The following is a 25,420-nucleotide window of genomic DNA, read 5'->3' as shown; positions in this document are numbered from 1 at the left end:
CTTTAATAAACCCGACGAAATCCTTGGCTGAAAGTCCAAATCCGATAAAAATCCCCCAAATCCCTTTCTTTATCAAACCTAACCCTAAATCAAAATAATCAGAGAGAACATAGAAAGTGAAAGAGAAGATTTTCGATGGCTAATGAAGTGAACGGTGAGGAATTTGATGAAGAAACAGTTGAGAGAGAAGAAAACGAGATTGAGCAGGTAGTGGAAGACTTCGTCGACGAGCCTCCTGTACGCCACGACGAGTGTCCCTCCAGTGAGGATGAGGATGAGGATGAGGAAGGTGAACCTCGTAGGAAGGCAAAGGCAAAGGTCCCTGTGAAACACGGTGCTGGAGTACTTTACAAGGGGCAACGTTTCTTAAATGGTGTGGCTTTCAAGGACTCTGTGCTCGATTATGCTCTGAATACAGGCCATAATATCAAGCAGTACCGGTATGATAAGGATAAGATTGGGTTCATATGTGTTGGTGGTGAAGGATGTGAATGGAAAGTGTATGCGTCCACTCTTCCTAAGGATAACGTTTGGAAAGTTAGAGTCTTCATAGAGGAGCATTCATGTATTCCAAATGGTGAATGTGAGATGTTAAAAATTCCTCAAATTGCAAGGCTTTTTGTTGATAAGATTAGAGAGGAACCAGAATACTACATGCCCATGAAGATTGAAAAATTGGTTCATGAAAAATGGGGGTTTACGGTATCTAGGCCTCAGTGTCAGGCTGCAAGAAACAAGGCACTAAAGTGGATTGAGTTCGAGAATGATCATATGTTTGCCCGGCTAAGAGATTATGCTGCTGAGTTGGTCCATTCAAACCCGGATTCGACTGTGGAGATTGAGACTGTGACTAACACAACTGGTCAGGAAGAGTTCAACAGGATATTTATTTGCTTTGATAACATCAGAAGGACATGGAAACAGTCATGTAGGCAACTGATAGGAGTCGATGGATGCTTCTTAAAGCACAAAGTCAAGGGACAGCTTCTTGTTGCATTAGGAAGAGACGCAGATAATGCTATATATCCAATAGCATGGGGGGCTGTTCAAGTCGAAAACACAGAAAACTTGTTATCCTTTTTTCTAAACTATTGTCGGCTTTTGGTGTCTATTTTAGCATTTCTTTTGTTCAAACCAATGACATTTATCATTTTTATGTCTAATGCTTCTTTTTGCAATAAAATTTCTTAAAACCAAATCATTTAACATTGAAAAACATGTCACTTAGCATTGAAAAGTATAGTCATTTAACAATAAAAACAGTCTTTCATTGTGGGTTACATAACAACATTACTAAAACACAACAAGCATAACTAAACTTAACCATTTTCTTCTTATCACATTCACCATGATTTGAGACAAAGCTCCATGATACCAACCAACACCACACCTCCAATGACAGCTGATAACAACGTTTTCTTCATGCTACCTTTAGCTTCAGCCAACACTTCTTCCACCTTATCAAACAGCTCTTTCTCCACTTTCATTTGAACTCTCTCACCCAACAAGATCTCATTTCTTCTCATCTCTCTCAACTCTTCTTCAAGTCTTGCATTTTTGAATTCAAGTTTTTCAACCTCATTTATCAATGCCTCATCAATCCATTTGAAGATATGATTATCATTCTCAAGCTAAAAATAACAACAAACCTTATAAAAATCGATGACAGAAAACAATACAGCTTATTAATGAACCTAATTCAAACAGCACAACAATAAACAACACAGCTAAAGAGAGAGAACTCACCTTCTTTCTTGCAGCATAAGCACAACGAAAATACCTTCGGTAAGGATTTTTGTCAGATTTCGACATCAGAGGAAGAGTTTCTTCACCACACCAGCAGCTCTTCGGAATTCCGTTGATCACTCCACCCCTGCGACGAGAAGAACTCACTCCAGTCGATACTCCAGATGTGTTACTCGAATCCCCTGACATTGTTCTCTCAAAGATTCAAACACAGAGGAGGCCTTTAGGGTTCTTATTTCAATTCGAATTGGGATTTTTTCGTTTAATTAGGTCTACTTAAGGTTGTGTAAGGTCGGGTCGGGTTTTAGTTCTGGTCCGAGTTTAGGTTTGGTCGGGTTTTATTTAAGTTCCTGGTTTAGTATTGTTTGGTTTAGCGTCCAAAAACCGTGGTTCGACTTTCGGTTAACATAATCGTGACAAAACGAAGATTGGTGTGGAAATAGGATTCGAACTTTGTAATCGGGGACAAATGGAACGAGGCAATAGTTCCGGAGACATTTGGTGCTATATGATACTATGATATCTCATGATTTTAATGAATTTTAGATTCATATTTAAGTTTAATATGATAATTTTAGATTGCATTTAGGTCTTTATGTTGCATTTGCATACTCATTTGCATATCATAGGGGTTGGATTGCACAAATGGAAGTTTGGAGCCAAAATGTGAGGTTGTTCTTGTGCATTCAAGACTTAGTGGCTGATTTGGAAACCATCAAAAGTCGAGGGACCAATGCTGCAAATTCAGAATACTTGCTTGGGTTAAATCGCACAATAAAAAGTCCAGGGGTTGATTTGAGAGGCATCTCTGCAAATTATGAAGTATTGGGGCTGAATTGTAAACAAGAAAAACTCCAGGGACCAAGGTCGCAAATTGATAGAACATCTCCATTGTTGTTTCTCTTCTCCGTGACGATGGCTGCGACGGCGAGAAGCGACGACTCTGGAGCTTCAGGACATGCTTTCACGGCTCGAGCTGAGGTCACTACGGAGGATCTGAGCTAGCCTGAACATGATGATCCGTGGCGGAGTTCGTGGTGGAAAGCGGAGGTTTCAAGGACGACAGCCAGTGGATCACCATTGGAGCTCGTGGTCAAGCTTTCACGGAGGAGACTGAAGCGACGACTCCCGATGGCGATTCCGGAGCTTCCACGGCGGAGATTCTGAGCACGGCCACAGGAGATAGAGAGGCCGTGAGCCGACGACGACGACGGAGCACTACGGTGGAGCTGAGCACGGCCACAGAGGAAGCTTGGTCGCGTCTTGGAGGAGACGGTGGCGCAGTCACGGCTTGATTTGCGACGAAGACTGAAGCTTGGGCTGACGACGACGACGGCGTGAATCAGAGCAGGAGAGAGACACCGTTGAGCATTGAGCGTGGTTCACAGCGACCACTGGCAACGCGGGAAGAAGAACCCGCTCGGGAAATCCATCATAAAAGATCAAGCATCACAGCGGCTTAGTGAAACGGGATGATGAACCCGCTGGGAAAAGACCCATGCCCCTGTCCAATATCGACTTGGTGGAGCGGGATGCGATGGCCGCTGTGGATGCGATTTTGAGATGTTGACCGGTTTATTCCGGTTTGACCCGGTTTAATTCAATTAAACCAGCACGACTTGTACACCTCTATAAATAGATTTAGACCTAGAAACTTTATTTTTATCTCATTTTCTCTCAAGACTTTGTTTAAACTTGTAAAAGCTTGAATCTTTCTATAATCTAAGGAAGTACTTCATCTTATAATTGTATTTCTCTTGCTCATTAATATGATTAGCCTTGATCCTTATATGGGTTTAAGGTTTCTCATGGAGATTATTGAGTAGACACATTTTGGATTCATGGGTTAAGGTAGATTAGGGTGATTAAGCTAGATCTAAGGTGTTTTAGTATAGATCCATCTTGTTCCTTGCTAGTAGAGTGCTTTTAATGCAACTCTAGAGTTGGCCTCTCTAAAGTTGAGCTCTAGGCATTTCATACCCGGAAGGTGTTTGATGAAATGCCTGAACCAACTCTCCTAAGCTTTTAACATTCTTTACCAAAGGAATTTGTTGTTAAAGGTGTTAAGATGGCTAGTAGACTTGAGATTAATGATTACTTAGATAACATTCAACCAAAGGAATTTGATGCTTGAGTTATCTACGTAAATGAGCATTCATCTAGGGATAGAGTTTGTTTAGGATTGTGTCTAGGTCTAAGGTAGATAGATTGGTTGAAAGTTGACACCTTTAGATTGAAACTTGATCACCTTATATCAATTATCCTTACCCATGAATCCATCCTTAGCATTTGATTGAGTTCTTGTACTTATTTCTTGATTGGATTTGAGATCACCTTGTTTATATTTCTAGGATCTTAGCTTGTTACAAATCATCCATCTTCTTGTTTGCTTAGATTAAGAAAGCTTGTGTATTCTTGGTGTTATAGGTCACTAGTTCCTTGTGGATTCGATCCTAAAATGCTACAATGACATATCATTCGATTGTGGTATTGTTGGCACATTAGGTTAATTGGTGTGTGCTTAAACGCGTAATCAATTTGGCGCCGTTGCCAAGTTCTAGGTTGATTGTGACATTGAGATTTAGTCACTTGCTTGAGACTAAGTCACTTTTTTCTTTTATTTTGTTACTGGTTCTCCTTCTTCCTCTCTCTCTTTGCATTTCAGGTGTATGAACTTGAGGAGCAGAGGTTCATCAAGCCTAGTTCCAAGAGTTGAAGACATTAGAGCACTTGAGAGGGAGATAGCAAGAAAGAGAAGAGAAGAAGAGCAACATGCTCACTTTCAGAGATTGGGGTTTGAAATGGAGCACAATCAGAATCAGCCTCATGATGGAGTGGCCCAAGGAGCTGCAAACCTTAGGCCACAGCATCCACAACGCCAAGCTAGAGCCATTGGAGCCTATGATCAACCTCACATTCATGGTCATAGGTTGGGAATCAGAGCACCAGCTGTGGAGAACAACAACTTTGAGATCAAGTTAGGGCTACTCAACACCATAGAGAACAATAAGTATCATGGCCTTGCTGCTGAAGATCCATTTGATCACTTGGACAAGTTTGATAAGTATTGTGGCTTATCCAAGACCAATGGTGTTTCTGAAGATGCATTGAAGCTCAAGCTGTTCCCTTTTTCTTTGGGTGACAAAGCACATCAGTGGGAGAAGGCTCTTCCAAGTGACTCTATCACAACTTGGAATGAGTGCAAGAGGGTATTCCTAGAGAAGTTTTTCTCTATCTCAAGGACGGCCAAGATCAGGAATGAGATCTCTAGCTTTCAGCAGAAGAACCTAGAGGGATTTAGTGAAGCTTGGGAGAGGTTCAAGGGCTATTGGTCTCAGTGCCCACATCATGGCTTCACCAAGGAGAGTTTGCTTAGTACCTTCTACAGAGGTGCTCTTCTAGAGTTCAGGAGCAGATTAGACACAGCCAGCAATGGTTTCTTCTTGGGTAGAACTGAAGAAGATGCAGAAGAGCTGGTGGAGAACATGGCTAAGAGTGACTCAGTCTACAGTGAGGAGTATGATAGAAGCAACATAGGTGATGATCAGCACACCAAGAAAGAACTGAAGTCTCTCCAAGCCAAGTTGGATCTACTTCTTGCAGAAAAGGCTAAGCAGGAGAAAATGAACTTTGTTGGTGATCAGAAACAAGAGGCACCTCCAGTGATCAATGAGGTTGATGGTTTAGAAGGCCAAGAGGAGCTGTGCTTCATTAATGCTAATGGCACATGGTACAAGAAAGAGCCCAACTTTCAGTACCAAAACAACTACCAGCAAAGACCACTCTACAACAATCAGCAAGGAGGTTACCAAGCCAACCAGTCTCCTCAGACTCAAGGAAGCTCTTCTCAAACTCAAGCTCCAGATTCAAGTGTGGATTCAATGTTCAAGCAACTCTTGGAATTTCAGGCCAAAAATGAGAAGACCATGATTTATGAGTTCAAGAACATCCATGCAAAGATTGATGGGAACTATTCTGACCTCAACAACAAGTACATGCAACTTGCCTCTCATCTCAAGGCTTTGGAGAGTCAAGTTGCTTCTATGCCTTCATCCTCCAAGCAGCCAATGGGGTCTCTACCAGGGAAACCAGAAAAGAACCCCAAGGAGTCTTGCAATGTTGTTTTCTCCACTACTTCTCCAGAGATTGAGCTGAGTGATCATGAGAAAGAGGAGGATGAGATTGAAAGACTGGTATTTGGAACTGAATTTGGGGAAGTTGAGAGATTTGTTGTGGCCACAGCTGAAGCACAAATTGTGAAGGACGCTGCTAGGAAGGTTGAAGCAACGAATCTGCAAAGAGTTGAGCACAAGGCTGCGAAACAAGTTGAGGAGAGAGCTGACAACAAGCTGAAAAAGGTTAAGCTAGAGGAAGCCACTGAGGTTGAGCCATCACCCTATGATAAGCTCCCTTTCCCCCAAAGAGTTCTCACCAAAGCACAGAAGAAGGTGCTCTCCAAGTTCAGGAAAGATCTTAGTGATGTTGGGATCAGACTTCCAGAAATCTCGGGTATGCGTGAAGCTCATGTCCAGATGATGCTCATCAAGGACATTATAGACCACCAAGCTGAAGTGGCTGAGCTTTTGGACATCTCCATTCTGAAGATTGATCCACCAATCCCTCCAAAGTCCCTCCCTAAGCTTGAGTTTCAAGGGATGTTCATCTTACCTTGCTACCTTGGTAAGCTCACTTTTGATGATGCTCTTGTTGATTCTGGCGCAAGTGTAAATGTGATCTCAATGGAAATGATGAAGAGTCTAGGGATTGAGAGCATGGAGCCAAACACATCTTCCCTACAGTTTGGAGATTCCTCTTCTACAACTCCCGTTGGTCTCATCAAGGACTTCCCTTTGAAGATTGGAGCATGCACCATTCCTATAGACCTCACTGTTCTGAAGATGGTAACTGAGAAAAGAGTTTCATTGATCCTTGGCACTTCATTCCTTACAACAGTGGAAGCTTGCATAGACTTTGCCAACAAGAAGGTCACACTCCTAAATGTGAACAAAGCTGTCTCCTATCCACTACAATCCCAAAAGATGAATGCTGAGTATTGTGGAACAATCACTTGTGGAGCATCCTCCATTGAGAAGACCAAGGCTGAAGGGGTTGGTATTGAGGAAGAAGGTCTTGCTGGAGAGTCCTCTAAAGAGCTGTGTGATGAGCACTTGGAAAGTGCTAAAAAGAAGGAGGTGTGTAGAGCCACAACGGCTGCTCATGACAAGAAGAAAATTGTGAAAGAACCTCATCCTCCACCTCTTGATAAGATTCCTCACACTCTTATTCTCCACCCAATGAAGCTTAAGGATGGGGTCATTGAGTACAAAATCAAGTGCAAGGGAAGGTCTAAGCCATTCTCAAGTGCAAGAGCCATCATCACTCCTCAACTCCAAAATGATCCAATCAAGCTTCAAGAGCTTCTCTCTCAAATCCTCACCATCACTCTTGATAGTGGGAAGGATCCTCCTCCACTCTCCGCTTGAGGTACCACTCCAACCTTTCCATTGTATATACCAGTTTTTCTTTGCATTTGTTCTTTCTTTTGGGTATCTCTTTCAACTTACCAACACAGAGACTGTGTGAACTAAGTTTGGGGGAGATACCAGGTATTTGATCATGTTTTCTTTGATGATATTGCATTGAGTCTTGCATTGTACATACATATTTGCATAGAAAAACCAAAAAAAAATTTGAAAATTTTGAAAAAAAAACACAAAAAGAAGCATGTATTTGCATCACTTGCATCTTTAGGATTGAGTCTAGAAGTATTTAGATTACATTCATGCATTGAGAGAAACCTTGTAAAGAACACATGTCTAGAACTCAATTTGACATCCTAGCTAAACATATCAAGTAGCTTAAGCATCTCTTGAAAAAGCTTGTAAGCTTCGAGCCTTGAAAACTCTTCTTGAAACATGTTGTTTGCTTGATGATTGGCATTGTTCTTGAAACCAACTCCAAATGAACTAGGGCTTAATGAACTTAATCTCTCTTGCATATGGGCATTTGCATACTTGATCATGGATATTATACACATTTGGGTTATCTTTCTCTCTTTGTACCAATCTTTGTTAACCCAAATGACACTTCATACCCATTAACCTTCACCATTCTTTGAAACCAACATTAATTTGCTTGAGTGAGGCCTTTTATTGATAGTATGTCATGTGCAAAATTTTGAGAGTATTAGGAGCGACAATGAGTTGTTCTCATCTTTGGCTAGCATTAGGACCTCATTTAGGTTAGCATCTAGGATGGTTGTTGGGTTTGTGAACTTCAATTCTTTTGATCTTGGGATTGGGAATGTGAGTGAAAGTGAAAAGAAATGAACCAAAAGAGTGAGAAAAGGAAAGAAAGCCACTAGGGATCTAAAAAAAAGGGCTCTTGTGTTTATAAATAGAATCCCCTTTAGAAAAAAAAAACATGAAAAGAGTGGGGAAAAGAAAAATAAAAGAGCTGAGTGAATAAAAAAAAAAATCTTAGTTGGCTAAAATAAGAAATGAGAATGTGTTCATTGGGTGAGAGGTGAAAGTGAGTGTATCTTTGGGTTTTGGGATGATGAAAAGAAGAAGGGTAGAGCTTGAAATCATTTAGGAAAGGGGTAGAATGATGAGAACAAGTCATTGTATGCATGAATTGCTCCTTTTCTTAGATAAATTTTGCATAATGTTCTTGCTCCTATTCTTGAGTGTGAGTCACCATAAAAGATGCATTTGAAAACCCTTGCTTCACATTAGATCATTTTTACTCACCAAGCCAAATGATTGAGATCATGTGCCCATTTGCAAGAACTCACCTTATATGCTTGCTTTAATAAATGTGAGGGTTGGCTAAGGAACTTGTTGATTGATGAGTAAATGACTTGTGTTGAGGCATAAGAGTCTTGATAGGCCTTGAGAAGCTAGAGTGTAATAAGAGAGTTGCTCATGCTATTTGCTATGTTTCTCTTAGGATGTTAGGTTGAAGGCTAGAAAATGACTCTTTTGGTTATGTATTTTATTTTCAGTTCTCTCCTCTTTGATTGATCTTGAATGTTTACTTGAGGACAAGTAAAGGACTAGTGTGGGGGAGTTGATATCTCATGATTTTAATGAATTTTAGATTCATATTTAAGTTTAATATGATAATTTTAGATTGCATTTAGGTCTTTATGTTGCATTTGCATACTCATTTGCATATCATAGGGGTTGGATTGCACAAATGGAAGTTTGGAGCCAAAATGTGAGGTTGTTCTTGTGCATTCAAGACTTAGTGGCTGATTTGGAAACCATCAAAAGTCGAGGGACCAATGCTGCAAATTCAGAATACTTGCTTGGGTTAAATCGCACAATAAAAAGTCCAGGGGTTGATTTGAGAGGCATCTCTGCAAATTATGAAGTATTGGGGCTGAATTGTAAACAAGAAAAACTCCAGGGACCAAGGTCGCAAATTGATAGAACATCTCCATTGTTGTTTCTCTTCTCCGTGACGATGGCTGCGACGGCGAGAAGCGACGACTCTGGAGCTTCAAGACATGCTTTCACGGCTCGAGCTGAGGTCACTACGGAGGATCTGAGCTAGCCTGAACATGATGATCTGTGGCGGAGTTCGTGGTGGAAAGCGGAGGTTTCAAGGACGACAGCCAGTGGATCACCATTGGAGCTCGTGGTCAAGCTTTCACGGAGGAGACTGAAGCGACGACTCCCGATGGCGATTCCGGAGCTTCCACGGCGGAGATTCTGAGCACGGCCACAGGAGATAGAGAGGCCGTGAGCCGACGACGACGACGGAGCACTACGGTGGAGCTGAGCACGGCCACAGAGGAAGCTTGGTCGCGTCTTGGAGGAGACGGTGGCGCAGTCACGGCTTGATTTGCGACGAAGACTGAAGCTTGGGCTGACGACGACGACGGCGTGAATCGGAGCAGGAGAGAGACACCGTTGAGCATTGAGCGTGGTTCACAGCGACCACTGGCAACGCGGGAAGAAGAACCCGCTCGGGAAATCCATCATAAAAGATCAAGCATCACAGCGGCTTAGTGAAACGGGATGATGAACCCGCTGGGAAAAGACCCATGCCCCTGTCCAATATCGACTTGGTGGAGCGGGATGCGATGGCCGCTGTGGATGCGATTTTGAGATGTTGACCGGTTTATTCCGGTTTGACCCGGTTTAATTCAATTAAACCAGCACGACTTGTACACCTCTATAAATAGATTTAGACCTAGAAACTTTATTTTTATCTCATTTTCTCTCAAGACTTTGTTTAAACTTGTAAAAGCTTGAATCTTTCTATAATCTAAGGAAGTACTTCATCTTATAATTGTATTTCTCTTGCTCATTAATATGATTAGCCTTGATCCTTATATGGGTTTAAGGTTTCTCATGGAGATTATTGAGTAGACACATTTTGGATTCATGGGTTAAGGTAGATTAGGGTGATTAAGCTAGATCTAAGGTGTTTTAGTATAGATCCATCTTGTTCCTTGCTAGTAGAGTGCTTTTAATGCAACTCTAGAGTTGGCCTCTCTAAAGTTGAGCTCTAGGCATTTCATACCCGGAAGGTGTTTGATGAAATGCCTGAACCAACTCTCCTAAGCTTTTAACATTCTTTACCAAAGGAATTTGTTGTTAAAGGTGTTAAGATGGCTAGTAGACTTGAGATTAATGATTACTTAGATAACATTCAACCAAAGGAATTTGATGCTTGAGTTATCTACGTAAATGAGCATTCATCTAGGGATAGAGTTTGTTTAGGATTGTGTCTAGGTCTAAGGTAGATAGATTGGTTGAAAGTTGACACCTTTAGATTGAAACTTGATCACCTTATATCAATTATCCTTACCCATGAATCCATCCTTAGCATTTGATTGAGTTCTTGTACTTATTTCTTGATTGGATTTGAGATCACCTTGTTTATATTTCTAGGATCTTAGCTTGTTACAAATCATCCATCTTCTTGTTTGCTTAGATTAAGAAAGCTTGTGTATTCTTGGTGTTATAGGTCACTAGTTCCTTGTGGATTCGATCCTAAAATGCTACAATGACATATCATTCGATTGTGGTATTGTTGACACATTAGGTTAATTAGTGTGTTCAAACGCGTAATCATACTACTCGTGGGGAAATAGATCGTCTTCCTTTATATCTTTTTAAATGCAGAGAAAGCATGGCAGAGCAAACACGAATTCCTATCCAAACACCAAATGTTGAGGTGAGATTCTTCTTTGACTTTTTATTCTCTAGTGTTTTGAAGTTTGTATTTTGTTTACAACACCTAAACTTTTTTATCTTTGTTTGATTTTCATCTCTAATGTTGAGGTGGTTCTCTCCTTTCACCTTTTTCTTTAATTTTTATCGTTCATACATATTATTGTTTTTACAAAACGTAGTTTTTTTTCCTCATTATTTGATTTTCATCTCAAGTATTCCATATTTTATTGTATGGGCCCCTTCATGTATTTAGTGTGCAATCTTGCAATGTAAGTGGATTTCTCAAATGACATCAACAGATAAAAGTGGAATTATTTGAACATTTTTTCCTGGATTCTGGTTAAATGATTTTTAGCTCAATGTATAACTTTTTTTTTATTTGATAAAATGTTAAGCAGCTCAATGTATAACTTAACACTAAAACAAAAGAAAACGCAAATTAATACAACTGATGTTAAGTGAACCGCTTGTGAGTATTCACCCTCTTCTTAACCATCCATGTTTCTAGAAAAGTAAAATTTGTATTTACCAAATACCTTTTTGTGAACATTATTTTACCAAAACCTTGCATTTTAAGTAACTCATCGTAAAAATTGATTTATCTTTTGAAAAAAGTAACATTAATATACAAAATTTATTTGTGTAGAAAAAAAAAATACCAAAACATCTAAAGTTCTAAACGGAGATAATATGACTTTATATATTCTTACCAAATGATTGATAGGCTTGATTAAGTTGATCAATGTCCTATAGATCAAGAAGATCAAAGCTAAAAGATTTACACAACGTTGTATTTCGTTCTTAAGAGGAAGTAAATGTGCGGCTCACTATAGGTGGGCAAATGGTCAATTTCGACCCCAACAAATCAAAATATAACCCAAAGAAATGGTTAGTATTAAATACGACCTTAACTCAATTGTAATTTAAAAATACTATTTGAACTTTTTAAAACATGCATAAATCTACGTTGATTCTAACAGAGTTAGTCAAACCTTTAATAAGATAAAACGTCGTCAATTTTATCTAATTTTTTTTTTTGAAATGTTCATTCCGAGACTGTCAAACCACTAACAAGATAAAACAACGTCGTTTTGATCTAAATTTTTTTTAAATGTTCATTTAGAGACTCGAATTCGTGCTTTGATAGTAGATACCTTTTAAAGGGGGTACACTAACCATTAGACTAAAATAATGTTATGAAATATAATTACAAATTTTAAATTATATAACTTTTATACTTCTTCACCTTATCCAATTAAAAATTTGGTGATGATTATTTCTGATTTCTAAAAATACATTAACATGTTTTCAATTATCATATATTTGATAAACTTATATAATACTAATATATAAATAATAAAATATTTATACTTATACGAAACTGAATATTCTTAAAACTTTGAAACTATTTATATAAATTATTTTAAAATTTTAGACCTTGAAGGGTAAATTTTTTTCTTCAAAATTAATATAATATAATATACTCTATATTTTATGTTTTTCTATATTTTAGTTATTTTTAATATGTCTAATATTTTGAACAAGATATCTTAGTGAAAGAAAAGTAAAAGGCCTCTTAACATTTTAAAAAAGTATCACAAATATATAATATTAAATTTGACAAAAAAATCCCATTTAAGTTTAAAAATTAAAAATAATTGATGTAAGAAATTTTTATAAATATTTTAAAATATTTTGGGTATATTTAATTTCGTATAATTATAAATATTTCATTACTTATATTTTAGTAAGATATATAAGCTTATTAAAGATACGATAAGTAAAAACATGTTAATGTATTTATATAAATCAGAAACAATCATCACCAAAGTTTGAATTAGATAAGATGAAAAAGTATAGTAGTTATATAATTTTAAATTTGTAATAATATTTCAAAAAAATTTACTTTAGTCTAATGGTTAGTGTGTCCCTTTTAAATGATATCAAAGCACGGGTTTGAGTCAAGTCTCGGAATGAATATATTTTAAAAAAAATTATATCAAAACGACATCATTTAATCTTGTTAATGGTTTGACTACCACTAGTAGAGTCAATGTAGATTTAGTGTGTTCGGATAGTATTTTTTTAATTATAATTAGTTAAAGTTGTATTTGACACGACTGAAATTGTTGGGATCGAAATGAGTTATTTTCCCCACTATAGGCCCAAGCCCAATACTAACCAACTTCACATTTAGAAAAATGCTGACGATGAACCGGGACTCAGCTTCTTTCTAAAACAGTTGACGGAGCCGTCGACTACAGAATCAAACCGCCGTCAGATTTTCCTCCGGAGGCTCGAGTTCGGTCTGATTCATCGTCGCTATTTCTAAGTCGATTTGGTACTCTTAGAGTTCTTCTTTTGACTTCGCCGTCTTTTGAATGGCTAATTTGAGTTCGGATCGCCACCGTACAATCCTCGCCGCCTCTACTCTCAGCTCTTTCCTACTCTTCCTCTTGTCATCAACGGTAAGAGATGATGACTCTGACGTATCGTGATTTTGATGAACAATGGGGGACTGACATGGTTCCTTCATACTACAATCTACTCGCGCCATGTTCTCCCAGATTTCAAGTAATTGCATTCTTCAGTGCCATGTATCTCTAAGAAGCTCAACACCCTTTAAACGCAATTCTCTATACTAGAATTAATATCGCAGGTACTATTTTTAATATTTAGATACACTTTCATCACACCAAATATTACTTTCCCATCTTGATTCATGATCGAATTAGTCATATAGGTCGCCTTTTTGGGATCCTTATGGTTATATTGTATAGTAGTACTCATATATCTTGTAATGCACGTAAGCATATAATGCATATTGAAAAGTCTCATGTTGGTTGCCTTTTCATGATCGTATAGCTGATCCAGAGTATGATCACTTTCAAAAAATTTACAGTAATCAGTTTAAATTCCAAATGAACAATGAATACGATATCGAAGTTCGATACAACTTGACTTTCTTGTTCTTAGACTTGGTCTACCCGGCGGTACACATACAACCTGGAGAAGAACAAAAACGCCAAAAATCCAGCGGCGGTGAAAGCGGCGAGCAACCAGTAGAAGTAATCAACATGGGCTCGGTTTAAATTAGTGTTGAACCAGCTATCACCGCCATCTTTGCCAGTAACCCAATTAATCACAGTGATGAGAAAACCACTCAAGAAGCTCGAAAGACCCATCGCACTCAAAGAAAGCGCAAGACCAATGCTCCTTAGCTCCGTTGGAACTTGGTCGTAGAAGAACTCTTGTGTACCCACTAGCGAGAACACATCAATCATCCCGAGCAATATATACTGAGGAACGAACCACCATATAGACATTGGCACGGTTGCATCCGGTCTATCCACAAGCCCGTACTCCTTAGCTATCTCTAGCCGTTTGGTCTCTACCAACGCGGCCACCACCATGTTGAAGCTAGAGAGCACCATTCCAGCTCCGATTCTCTGGAGCATTGTGATCCCAAAAGGCTTTTTGGTAATGTACCTAGCTAACGGGAGGAATACACGTTCATAAGTTGGAACTGAGATGAGAATCGACACACCGATAAATGATTGAAAAGAAGCTGGAGGGATTTCGAAACCCGGCAAGATTTTTCTGTCTACCGTAACACCTTGCTTGGTGAAGAAGGTAGAGTATTGAGCATAGGGAATCGTGCTGATGACCGATGTGATCCATATCGGTATAAGCCTTACCAAAGCCATTGCATCTTCCACGTCCTTTCTATTACATGGCTCAACACCTCCTTCTCCTGGTAGTAACGCTTTCCCTAAGCACCTTTAGGTCAAAATGAAAGTCATTCACAGATCAAACTCTAAAAACAAAGATTCAAGAAACTTATGCAACTTACTCAAGCCAGCCTCTACATTTCTGAGACGAACCATCCTCCAATAGACTTTCCCCCAAACCCGGATCAGCTAAGTTCAGTTTTCGGTTCTTGTAAGCCGTGACGAACACTCTACCGATTCTTGCCAAAGCGTTCTTCTCCTTGTGATCTTCTTTTGGGTATCTGTAAGTTTTTCTTCCGAGCAAGAAGAGAGCTAGAGCCATAACCATGAACAGACATGGGATCCCAAACCCAAGCGCCCAGCTTATATTGTCTTGAACGTAAACCACCACAAGAAAAGATAAAGTGATTCCGGCAGATAAAGTCATGAACCACCAGTTGAAAAACGATCCTCTAGATATTCTCTCCTTTGAATCTCTCGAGTCGAATTGATCAGCACCAAACGCTTGAACACACGGCTTGTGGCCGCCTTGTCCGATCGCCACCATATAGAGAGAGCAGAAGAAAAGTATATTCACCCAGAAAAACGTTTTAACTGAATCGTTTCGTTGCTCTGATATTCTTATTATGATTAAGAAAGCCGACAAGGTCAATAGTCCTAGTCCCTGTAATAACGATCCCCAAATATATAAGGTGTTATTGGTTTTATACTTACATTTGTATTTTGTAATTTAAAAGCACTTACAAACATGTTCAAGTTTAACGTGAAATTAAATTAGTATTTATAAATATTCAAAAACTAATAACAAATATTTTGAAAAAGAAAACTTACGAGTATTGATCGAATAAGATATAAATTTATTCAGAATAAGGTGAACATGATTTTGTTCAGAACTTTTTAACTGAATGTAAATTTATTCAATACCAAAAATCGTATTTAGATCAAGTTTCTTCTTGTTTACAATCTTGAACTAAGATATAAACACAATAAATTTTTTAAATAGAAGAATTAGATCGTTAAATTTTGAAAGAATCAGCTTCTATTTGTTTAGATTATTAAATCGATTAAAATTATAAGTTGGAGTTTTTTTTTTTTGGTAAAAATTATAAGTTGGAGTTGGAGTTGAAGAAGGAACATACGAGTATGTAGATGAGAGAAGCTATCACTATGGTGCGGTAACGACCAAGATAAGCGTCTGCCACGAAAGCTCCTACAACAGGAAGCATCGAGGCTGTTCCTGACCAAGTGTTCACGTTTACGGCGGCGGTCGCCGTCGATTGCCCGAGAGGTCCGGTGAGGTAAGTAATTAAGTTGGAGGCAATCCCAAAGTAAGCAAATCTTTCTCCTACCTCCACACCTGAAATATTTCAAGAAAAAAAAGAAACTCGTAAAAGAAATTTCAAGAATAGAAAGGATTCGATGTTTTTGTTATGTCTTCTCACCGATAATATACCAGGCGGATCTCCATCCACCGGTGGAAAGTTTTCCGGCGGGAACTCCACGGTAGTCTACTGAATCGCTAACGTAATCTTCTAGAAATGCGACTTCTTCCTCTATGGCCATTTCTTGTCGCCACTGAAATGAAGAATCTGTTTGGACTTTGGAGACGATGAGGGAACTGGACTTTAAGCTAGATTTAATAAAGGGTTAATTAATTATTATATATTCGTCCTTTTTTTTTGATCAAAGATATATTCGTCTATTTATAATATATATATATATATTTTTTTTAAATTAAAAAACGTAATCGCTGGTCCCCTAACTGTCGCAGAGCGTATTATAAAAGAGTAACAATCTACCATTATTTTATGGGGCAGAAGTTTCACGTGCTATATTTTAGTCCTCTGATATTTTTTTGTTTGTTTACCATTTTATTTCAGTTAAAGAGAAGTTAATAAAATGATAAATGCATTTATATTCTTACTAATTACATATATTTGATCGATAGTATTTGAGATATTTAAAATTATTTATAAGATTAATGCAATTTGCAATTAATATTAAGCTGAAAGCTAATATATTTTACATAAAAAATTTAAAATGATATTTTTTGTGTAACAAGAAAAAATATTAAAACGACATTGAAAAAAAAGAATATATAATAGTGGCAAATGGATCATGATATTAAATCTAATCAAGAACCATGCATGGACAAGCTAATTTTTATTTGAATACATATTGAAGGTATCTATATATATAAAGAAATGTTTGCATCTCTCCCGTGAAGCCACGTCATCAATTCGTGCGTTCTGGGAGTGACACGTATCCCATTTTATATTTAGGGCCAAAATAAATGAATACAGTTAAGGGTAATTGAACCCAGCACCTCTAGCACTGGTAATTTCTTTTAGAACCACTAGGCTAAAGTCACTTTTATAAATATGTGGCCGCGAAAATACTTATTATCGTGTCAGCTGGAAGCCCATGCTTCTTCTGCTTGTGGTCAGGGCCGACACTGAACTGACGTCAAGATGAAGATCGTGAAGTTAAAAACTTTGTTTCAAACAGTTTTGCAATGTTTTCAACCTTTATAACTTGATTCATATAATATATATCAAAATATATTTATTGTACACGTTTTTATTAGTTTTGCTTTTAAAAGAAGATATTTACAGTTATAAATGTTTTGTGCCAGTGAAGTAATGGTTGAAAAATCTCTATACATATGTCATTTTAAAATAACACTCAACTTCTATATATAGTCAATACATATGTCCATGTTATATTCTAGACTTAATATTTTCTCTTGTAAAAATATAGAAAACAATTTTTTTAGTCTACAAGCAAATGTTGTAGAGCAAGTATGCATTATACAAAATAATATATATTTAAAATCCATACACAAAAACATGAAAGTTGTTATAGGCCTTTTTCTCACACATGCACACTCCACTATGAATAAGAATTAAAAAAAAAAAACAGTATTGTCATCAAACTTTATCACAAATCCACATTTGTACATCTATAATTATGAGTTGGACAATTAGTTAATTTGATACAATACCAAAGCAAGAATAATCGAAAAACAACTATACCACCGCATATTAATAAGTAAGACATAACAGATAACCAAATTCTTGAATTTTAAAACAAATTTTAACTAGAGCATTTAGTGAATATCAAATTAACTAATATCCCGCCCGTAAGGCGGGCCGACCCTAGTTGTACTTATTTTTGTATTACTGATTATTGGTGTATGCATGCAGCTCTGAAATTCACTGTAATCCTGCTTTAGCTGGGTATCTTCTCTCGGTCTGGGTCTGGATTGTGGTTTGGGGAATTTTGATTTCTGGTTTGGTAAGTATACCGAGTCCAATCCTGGGCCTTTGGATGTCTTTAAGTTTATGTTTGTAAAAATAAAAATTATTAATTGATGAAAAGCCTTTATCAAAAAAAATTCCACTGTCATCAGTTTAGTTTTACATTGTCTGAGTTTTATTCATTTAAAGAGTTACCTCACATCACATTTCATATGTATAAATAAATACTTTTATAAAAAGGAAAAACTAAACGAAAGAAAAATGTATGAATAGATTAATTCTGAAATGGACAGATATGATTTGTCATTGTTAAGAGAATACGTCCGGACAAAAATTAGTAGGACCAGACATAAAGCACCAAAGCAAAAAAAAATATAAAAAAGGTTAGTATACAAAGGACGTGACAACGAAATAGTAAAGAACAACGAATAATGGTCTCAGTACTCTCAACGACGGTAGAAACAGTTTAAGTGGTACATGCAGATAACGAGAGCAAATATTGATCAAGTGGATCATGCATGAGAGATGCATATAGAATGGATCATCTAGACATATTAAACATATCAATCAATTATTATAGTTTTAAATGATAAAAAGAGTAAACAACAAATGATATGTTTAAATAACAAAAATTACAAAAAAAAAATATTAAAACACATGATATATAGATATAATACATAGACAACAATAAATCTTGCACTAAACCATGTATCTGTAATTTTGAAACCAAAATATGAAGACATTAAAATTTAATGAAATATATATTCTTCCAATAGTATACATATTTAAATTAATTACTATATTTTTCATAATACATGTTATAATCAAACATACATTATATAAATATAATAATCTAAATAAATATAAAATTATATGATGAAAGTAGAAAGAGAAATATATAGTCAACGATAGTTTTTAAATTGTTAAAGTTGCAAGTAAAATAGAATGAAAATATTGTATTATAAAAATAGATAAATATTTTAATATTAAAGATTTGTAGATCTTCCGCAAAGAACACCAAATGTATAGCGGGTCATGCAGACCTGTTTTTCCAGAAAAAAACAAAAAAATGAAATGCATGTAGATCTCCCGCTTTTTGCAATGTAAAACTAAAAATGATTGAATGGTGAATGCAGTACGGGAGAACTGCATGTGCTGATGTACGGATGATCTTCACTTCTCCTGCTACACCATTCGAAGTCTAAATGTCATATTGATACATATTTTGTGGGTCCATTAGGATTTTCTTTTGTGTATGTTCTGAATGGTAAAAATAGTTCAAGCGATTCAAATCAAGCAGATTATGCAAATCAAACATAACAAGTGTAGATCAAGTGGATCATGCAGTAGAGATGCAAATCAAGCGGATCATGCAGGCATATAAAGCAGATTAAATAGTTATTATAATTTTGAATTATAAAAATAGTTCAAATAATAACCGGAGTCTCTAGTTCTCGTGGTAAAGGGCTCACAGTTGTGAGTACCGCCACCTGGATTGAAGTCCGGCCACCCGAAACGCTTTATGTAGTAAGAAAACTTGGATTTTATGGGTCTCGTAGTGATTAGTCTTTGGACCTAGAAAACCTTTGAGATCACACCACAGTTGTAAAAAAAAGTTCAAATAAAACAGATTATGTGCTTAAATAATAAAAATTACAATAAAATATATCAAAACACATAATATAGAAGTATAATACATAACCAATAATAAATCTTGCACTAAAACCATGTTACTGCAATTTTGAAATCAATATATGAAAACATTAATGAATATATATATATTTCTTCCACTAGTGTACATATTTAAATTATATTACTATATTTTGCATAAAACATACTATAATTAAAAACAATTTATAAAAATATAATAATTTAAATAAACGCAAAATTATATGACAAAAATAGAAAGAGAAATATATAGTCAGTGATAGATTTTATATTGTTAAAGTTGTAAGTAAAATAGAATGAAACTATTATATTTATAAAAACAGATAAATGTATTTAAAATTAAATATTTGTATATCTCCTACAAACAATCCCAAATGTATTTAAAATTAAATATTTGTATATCTCCTACAAACAATCCCAAATGTATAGCGGGTGAGATCTGCATGCAAATCTCGTGTTTTTCCAAAAAATACCAAAAAAAAATTGAATTACATGCTCCTGCAGTGTAAAACCATAAATGGTTGAATGGTGAATGCAGTCAAGACCGGCTTAGTGCATAGGCAGTTGGTGCGACCGCATAGGGCCCACATTTTTTTTAATTTTTTTGTCAATAATGTTTTATTCATTTTTATTAACATATAAACCAGGGCCCACATTAAATTTAAACTAAATAATACTATAAAATATGATAATGTAAAATATTCAATTATATTATTAATTAAAATAAAGAGAGTATTAGTTTTCTAACAACATTTGTTGTTGTTTTTAAATAATGGAAATGCCTAAAGTTTTTTTTTGTCCATGCGCTCATGTTTCTATTGAGCCGGCCACGAATGAAGTGCGGGAGAACTGCTTGTGCGGATGATCTGCACTTCTCCTACTACGCCAATCGATAGATAAATAATATGATTGAGTAGCAGAAATGTAATTATCGATATCATAAATAACAAAAATTTCAAGAACTAGTATCAGTTGGGAAAACAAAAAAAAAATTAAAGATCTTTTGGAAAAAGAAGTAAGAATTCTAAACAAACAAAATCAGGTACTGAAAACAAAGTGAAAAATATATAAACAAATGGTTGGTAACATTGATGATTTGTAGTTTTTGTTTTACAAAAATTAAGGTAAATAACTAAATACCTTTTAGTATTAAAATGAGTCAAATGTATAGGTATAGAATTTGTTGTTTTTATTTTTTTTTATCATTTATCTTGGTTTTGTATATGAAAATTATGTTTAACATTTATATTTATGCCATTTAATCAGATACTTACATTTATCAGCTTTATTTAGTACATAATGTTAAAGTTCTTATTCTTATTCTTTTTAAAATTTATGTAGCAACTGAACGTCTAATGTGTAGAACTGCTTCCACTAAATTCTCAACTACTCCGTATAATCTAAAAATTTAATGGCCGACGATTGGGGCCATTTCTTCAAAACTTGGATTCAATTTTGTTTTGTTTATCCGTCACGTCTTTTGTAGTTTACTATATTGTTCTTTGCTTTGAATACATATATACTAATCAGTCGATGAACAAATCCTTCTTTATGCAAGCTCGCCATGTTAGACACACGCCAGTGGTCCACGCACAGCTCAACTGTTCGCAGGAGGAATCGGATTCGGAGCAGAGGCGGACCCAATGAAGGAAAAGGTGGGTCAGATGACACAGGTTAAATGTCAAATATATTGTGTTTTGACTTAGAACAATATAGAATCAGCAGCGCAAACGGTGTTTGTGAAGGTAATGACACACCTTAACCTGGGTTCGAATCTCCATTTGTCATTTTTGTTATCATTTTTCAAAAAATTATATATTATGACACAGGTAAACATAAATGCTGGGTCCGCCACTGATTCGGAGCCTTAACGAGTTTACGCCTTGAACTCAATAGCTTCAACTCTTGCGCTACACGTAGGTTAATTGGTAGATACATGTTCTTTCCGACAAGATCCAAAACTGGGCCAATTGTTCTCCAAGTGGACGGAATAGTATGATTGAATTTTTAAATCAGATCATCAGTTTAGTTGGTCGTCCAACCACGAAATCATCAATTCTGTCGGTCCATTCTTCAGCCCTTTCAAGGAAGATAATACTTGTTGGCATTATTATACACAATTTGGACAAATACATACTTGAAGATGGTTATATATATGGAATATCTTGGAAATATCCTAAACCAATGGACCACTTGGACTGTGAAACCAATCAGTCGAAGCAACCAGGGGCGGACGGAGTGCATAGGATACGGGGGCACGTGCCCCCAACTAATTTTAAAATTTTCTTTAACAAATGATGTAAGTACATATAAGTGCCCCCAACTGAAAGAAAAAATACAATGAAAACTTTGTTGTGCCCCTTATTAAATCTACTTCTGCATCCGCCCCTGGAAGCAACAAGGGCGGACGCGCGTAGCGTAATACCAAAGTGGGGCATGTGCACACACTAACTTTTATTTTTGAGCTTTTTCAAATATACTCAAAACAAAAAGTCAAACCAAAACTACTTCATGTTTTTCTTAAAATTTTTATTTGCTCTATTCATTTCAGAAGTTTGAATTATTCACGAAAATGCAATTACTTTATTTTATTTTTTTCAGAATTGAGTATTTTATTCTATCATCCTCATCTTCATCAAGAATTTATAATATTGTCATTGCCATCAATACACCAACCCACCATGAACAACCAATTTGAAGCCCTTAATGCACCAAAGTTTCAATTTTTACTCTTCATATCTTATTACTTATGCACACAAACTACATCTCTTTCACTTTCTCTCTATATTCAAAAAAAAACCAAGATTTTGATTCTAAACTTTGTAAGGTTCAAACTCATGATTCTTGGTCATTAACAAATGGGTCTGTTTCGTGGTAAAGTTCTGTGTGATAGGAGAAGCTAATCAAGTTATCTCACTGGTTGAAAATATGAGATTGATTTATTTTCCAGATATGTTCGTCAGAAGACTTCCGTGTAAGTTTTCTGATCGTAGAAGACTTATACGGAAGTCTTCTCGTCAATACAGAGGTTAATTTTGTAACTGACTTTATGTTTGTTTTTAGAGACGATTTCTCTTGAAATCTTCAAACTTTTCTTTGTTAACAAAAAATCTCGAAAATACCCGAAAAGACTTCCTCGTAAGTCATCTAGGATACACAAATTAATTGACTGGATTGTGTCAGAAGGTTGGCTTTCTCTAGATAACTTACACGAAAGTCTTTCGAATTCTCGGTAGAATTCTTTTCACTGCCGGTGAAAATCGTCTCGGGTTACTTTTACAATTGAAAAATAAAACTTTAATATTTAATTTTATATAGACGACTTCCATGTAAATCTTCCGGAAGATGACTTACACGGAAGTCTTCTGTGATAACCAAGGTTTGACGACTTCTATGTAATTTTCCGCTTAAATTTTAATTTCTCGCTTATATTTTACTTTTCCGCTTAAAAATTAAGTCTTCTGAGAAGACTTCCCAAAATATTTCTAGTGAAAGTGTCATATGTTTGAACTTATATAATGTTTGATATTTTGTGATTTTGACTAAGTTTTCTTAGAAGTCTTCTATCTTAGTTTTAGTAAATTTGATTAAATTTTTGTGTTATTTTGTTTTGCTATTGAAGTTGTATCAATAACTTCAATAAATTTAAGTATTTTTGGCAAGATAATATTGTAAACATGAACATATTTACTAATTTTTTATTATTATCTTTTCAAATTTACAAAAGAATTCACGACTAAAAGAATACACACATCAATATAACACACAACATGCCATAAATAAATCTTACAGAAAGAGGTTAGTGCGTCCTAGTGTTTGCCAACTAGCGATGACGAGTAAATTATAGAAGAGAGCAATCATAGAAGAATACCATGACTCACTACATTCACTTATTTGTGTTGAAAACTTTTCAATTTTACTATATTTTAATTTATATCATTTACAAATGTTTATAATTACATGATTCTCATTTTTATCCCATTAAAATAATTTTAATAAAATTTATAAATCATTTTTAAGATCTACAATATGAGAAGAATTCCTAGAAGTCTTCTCCCGTAAGACTTAAAAAATCTCCGGAAGACTTACATGGGTTATATTAGTAAAAGCCATTTTGTTTTTTGTTTGGTCATAAAAAGCTTCTTGTAATTTCATTAGTATTTTGAATTAGTTTTACAATTGATTCAAGTTGGGATATACGTTTGTGTGGGTCATATTTGGTAAATTTCCTTCTTCTTTTTTCAAAAATTAATATATAATATATTTAGATTCCCTTAATCTAAATATTTCTTATAATGTAGACCCCATATTAAATAAGTTGATGGATCTGCCCCTGAGAAGCTATCCAAATCAAATCCAGACACTTATCCAACTTGTCAATTCCATTATCTTTTTGACAAAACCGAGCTAAGCTTGTGCCGTGTTCACCATTGTTATCAAACCGCGGAAATATTAACCTCCACATGGTACGTTCTATTCCATCAAATTTTTTCTGCTTTATCTTTTTTATACTAGATTAAGACACTTGTCTTACAAAGAATGAATATTATATATAAATTAATAAATTGAACAATTAAAAAGTCAATAACTATTACATAAATAATCAAATTAATGCAAATATATAAATAAATTTTATTAATCCAAACAATATTTTTTTCTATTTGATATGGTATATGATTAAATTTAAATTATATTAACATATATATAATATAATTTTAATATTAATATCTATTAAATAATACTTTCAACTCATATGTTTTTTGATCATTTGTATCTTTTATAGAAAAATATTTAAATCACTGATAACAAAATTTTCATGGTTGGGATTAATAGTTTTAATAATTTATATTTTTTTTTAAATTAAGTTTTCAATATTTCTCAAAGCTTTTATCAAGAAAAAAAATTCAAAGTAAATTTTGAAATTAAAATATTTATGAATTTGTATATGGTATGTACTTTAATGATATATATATATATATATATCTTTTAGTTTTAATATTTATTAAATGAGACTTTTTACTTATATGATTTTGTAATCATTTGCATCTTGTCGTAACAAAAAATACTAAACCATGGATCACAAAATTTGAATGTGAGATTTTTAATAGTTATAGTAATTTATAGTCATTTTTAAAAATTCAAATTATAACATATACAGAAAATTCTAAATTTTTATTATATGGTTTACGTGTTTGTTTAATTTATTTTAATATTTTAAAATCAAAGAAATATGATATAATGTACACTATTTTTTATCAAATCTTTATTATTCAAAATCATTAATTGTTATATATACTTTAGCCACATTAGGCAATTCCATATTTTTTATTTAAGGAGATAACAAAGAACATTAATATTGAATTTATTTTACCAACGAATGACGAGGAATAATATATTCCTTAACGTTCTTAAAAAAAATCAACATTCACAAAGAATATTTTTTCTTTCTCATCCCCTCTCATTCCCTTTTTTTTTTGTAGAGAAATAAAGAACAAAAGTATTCCTTGTTAAATTTGAAAATGAACAACCATTCTTTTTTATTCCTACTATTTTATTCTTCTATATTATTTTCATATTCGTTCCTCTTGTTTTTCGAATGGTCATTAGTCGGACCCTTAGATGGACCAACTTATTTTTTTAATAATTTTAAAAATCATCATAATGATAACATGTGGCTACCAAAAAATGTTACAATGATTTTCAATTAATATATAAGGGATTAATTTATCAATAATAAGAACTTTTGTTAAATGGTTCCATAGTTACAACTTACCATAAGTCATTTTTTTATTTTTTTATTATTAATTTTGTATCTGCCTTGTCT

The 25,420-nt window shown here is 35.0% G+C and overlaps 3 protein-coding genes, 1 long non-coding RNA gene and 1 other non-coding gene across 5 annotated transcripts; 2 read left to right on the top strand and 3 right to left on the bottom strand.

Moving 5' to 3' along the window:
* The first annotated feature begins 79 nt into the window (after positions 1-79).
* On the top strand, positions 80-1,734 carry LOC108868997. The gene has a single exon (XM_033274963.1). It carries the CDS (start codon positions 136-138, stop codon positions 1,189-1,191), a length of 1,056 nt encoding a protein of 351 aa, XP_033130854.1. The 5' UTR covers positions 80-135; the 3' UTR covers positions 1,192-1,734.
* Positions 1,344-1,935, bottom strand: LOC103829845 (uncharacterized protein At4g04775-like). The gene is made up of 2 exons (XM_009105538.3): positions 1,747-1,935; positions 1,344-1,631 (listed from the first exon to the last, which is right to left on the bottom strand). The coding sequence occupies exons 1-2, from the start codon at positions 1,933-1,935 to the stop codon at positions 1,344-1,346; spliced, it is 477 nt and encodes a 158-aa protein (XP_009103786.3).
* A 3,059-nt stretch (positions 1,936-4,994) lies between these two features.
* Positions 4,995-5,101, bottom strand: LOC117127061. Its single transcript, XR_004449819.1, has one exon. It is a non-coding gene; the product is annotated as a small nucleolar RNA R71 (small nucleolar RNA).
* An 8,651-nt stretch (positions 5,102-13,752) lies between these two features.
* On the bottom strand, positions 13,753-16,822 carry LOC103829324 (protein NRT1/ PTR FAMILY 5.16). Its single transcript, XM_009104983.3, has 4 exons — positions 16,111-16,822; positions 15,808-16,025; positions 14,791-15,332; positions 13,753-14,717 (listed from the first exon to the last, which is right to left on the bottom strand). Exons 1-4 carry the CDS (start codon positions 16,229-16,231, stop codon positions 13,910-13,912), a joined length of 1,689 nt encoding a protein of 562 aa, XP_009103231.1. The 5' UTR covers positions 16,232-16,822; the 3' UTR covers positions 13,753-13,909.
* Positions 16,823-17,292: 470 nt separating this feature from the next.
* Positions 17,293-23,343, top strand: LOC117126580. The gene is made up of 2 exons (XR_004449227.1): positions 17,293-21,341; positions 21,426-23,343. It is a non-coding gene; the product is annotated as an uncharacterized LOC117126580 (long non-coding RNA).
* Positions 23,344-25,420: the final 2,077 nt, after the last annotated feature.

Source organism: Brassica rapa, chromosome A07 (genome assembly GCF_000309985.2).
Source record: "Brassica rapa cultivar Chiifu-401-42 chromosome A07, CAAS_Brap_v3.01, whole genome shotgun sequence".
Taxonomy (NCBI): Eukaryota; Viridiplantae; Streptophyta; class Magnoliopsida; order Brassicales; family Brassicaceae; genus Brassica; species Brassica rapa.
Note: the sequence above shows the minus strand (reverse complement) of the source record. Positions and strands in the feature narration are given on the sequence as shown.

Coding starts and splice junctions, on each gene's coding strand:
- LOC103829324 (XM_009104983.3), bottom strand. CDS start 16,231: ATGGCCATAGAGGAAGAAGTCGCATTTCTAGAAGATTACGTTAGCGAT. Junction 16,026..16,110: donor ATCCGCCTGGTATATTATCG/GTGAGAAGACAT, acceptor GAAATATTTCAG/GTGTGGAGGTAGGAGAAAGA. Junction 14,718..14,790: donor AAATGTAGAGGCTGGCTTGA/GTAAGTTGCATA, acceptor TTTGACCTAAAG/GTGCTTAGGGAAAGCGTTAC.
- LOC108868997 (XM_033274963.1), top strand. CDS start 136: ATGGCTAATGAAGTGAACGGTGAGGAATTTGATGAAGAAACAGTTGAG.
- LOC103829845 (XM_009105538.3), bottom strand. CDS start 1,935: ATGTCAGGGGATTCGAGTAACACATCTGGAGTATCGACTGGAGTGAGT. Junction 1,632..1,746: donor CTTATGCTGCAAGAAAGAAG/GTGAGTTCTCTC, acceptor TGTTATTTTTAG/CTTGAGAATGATAATCATAT.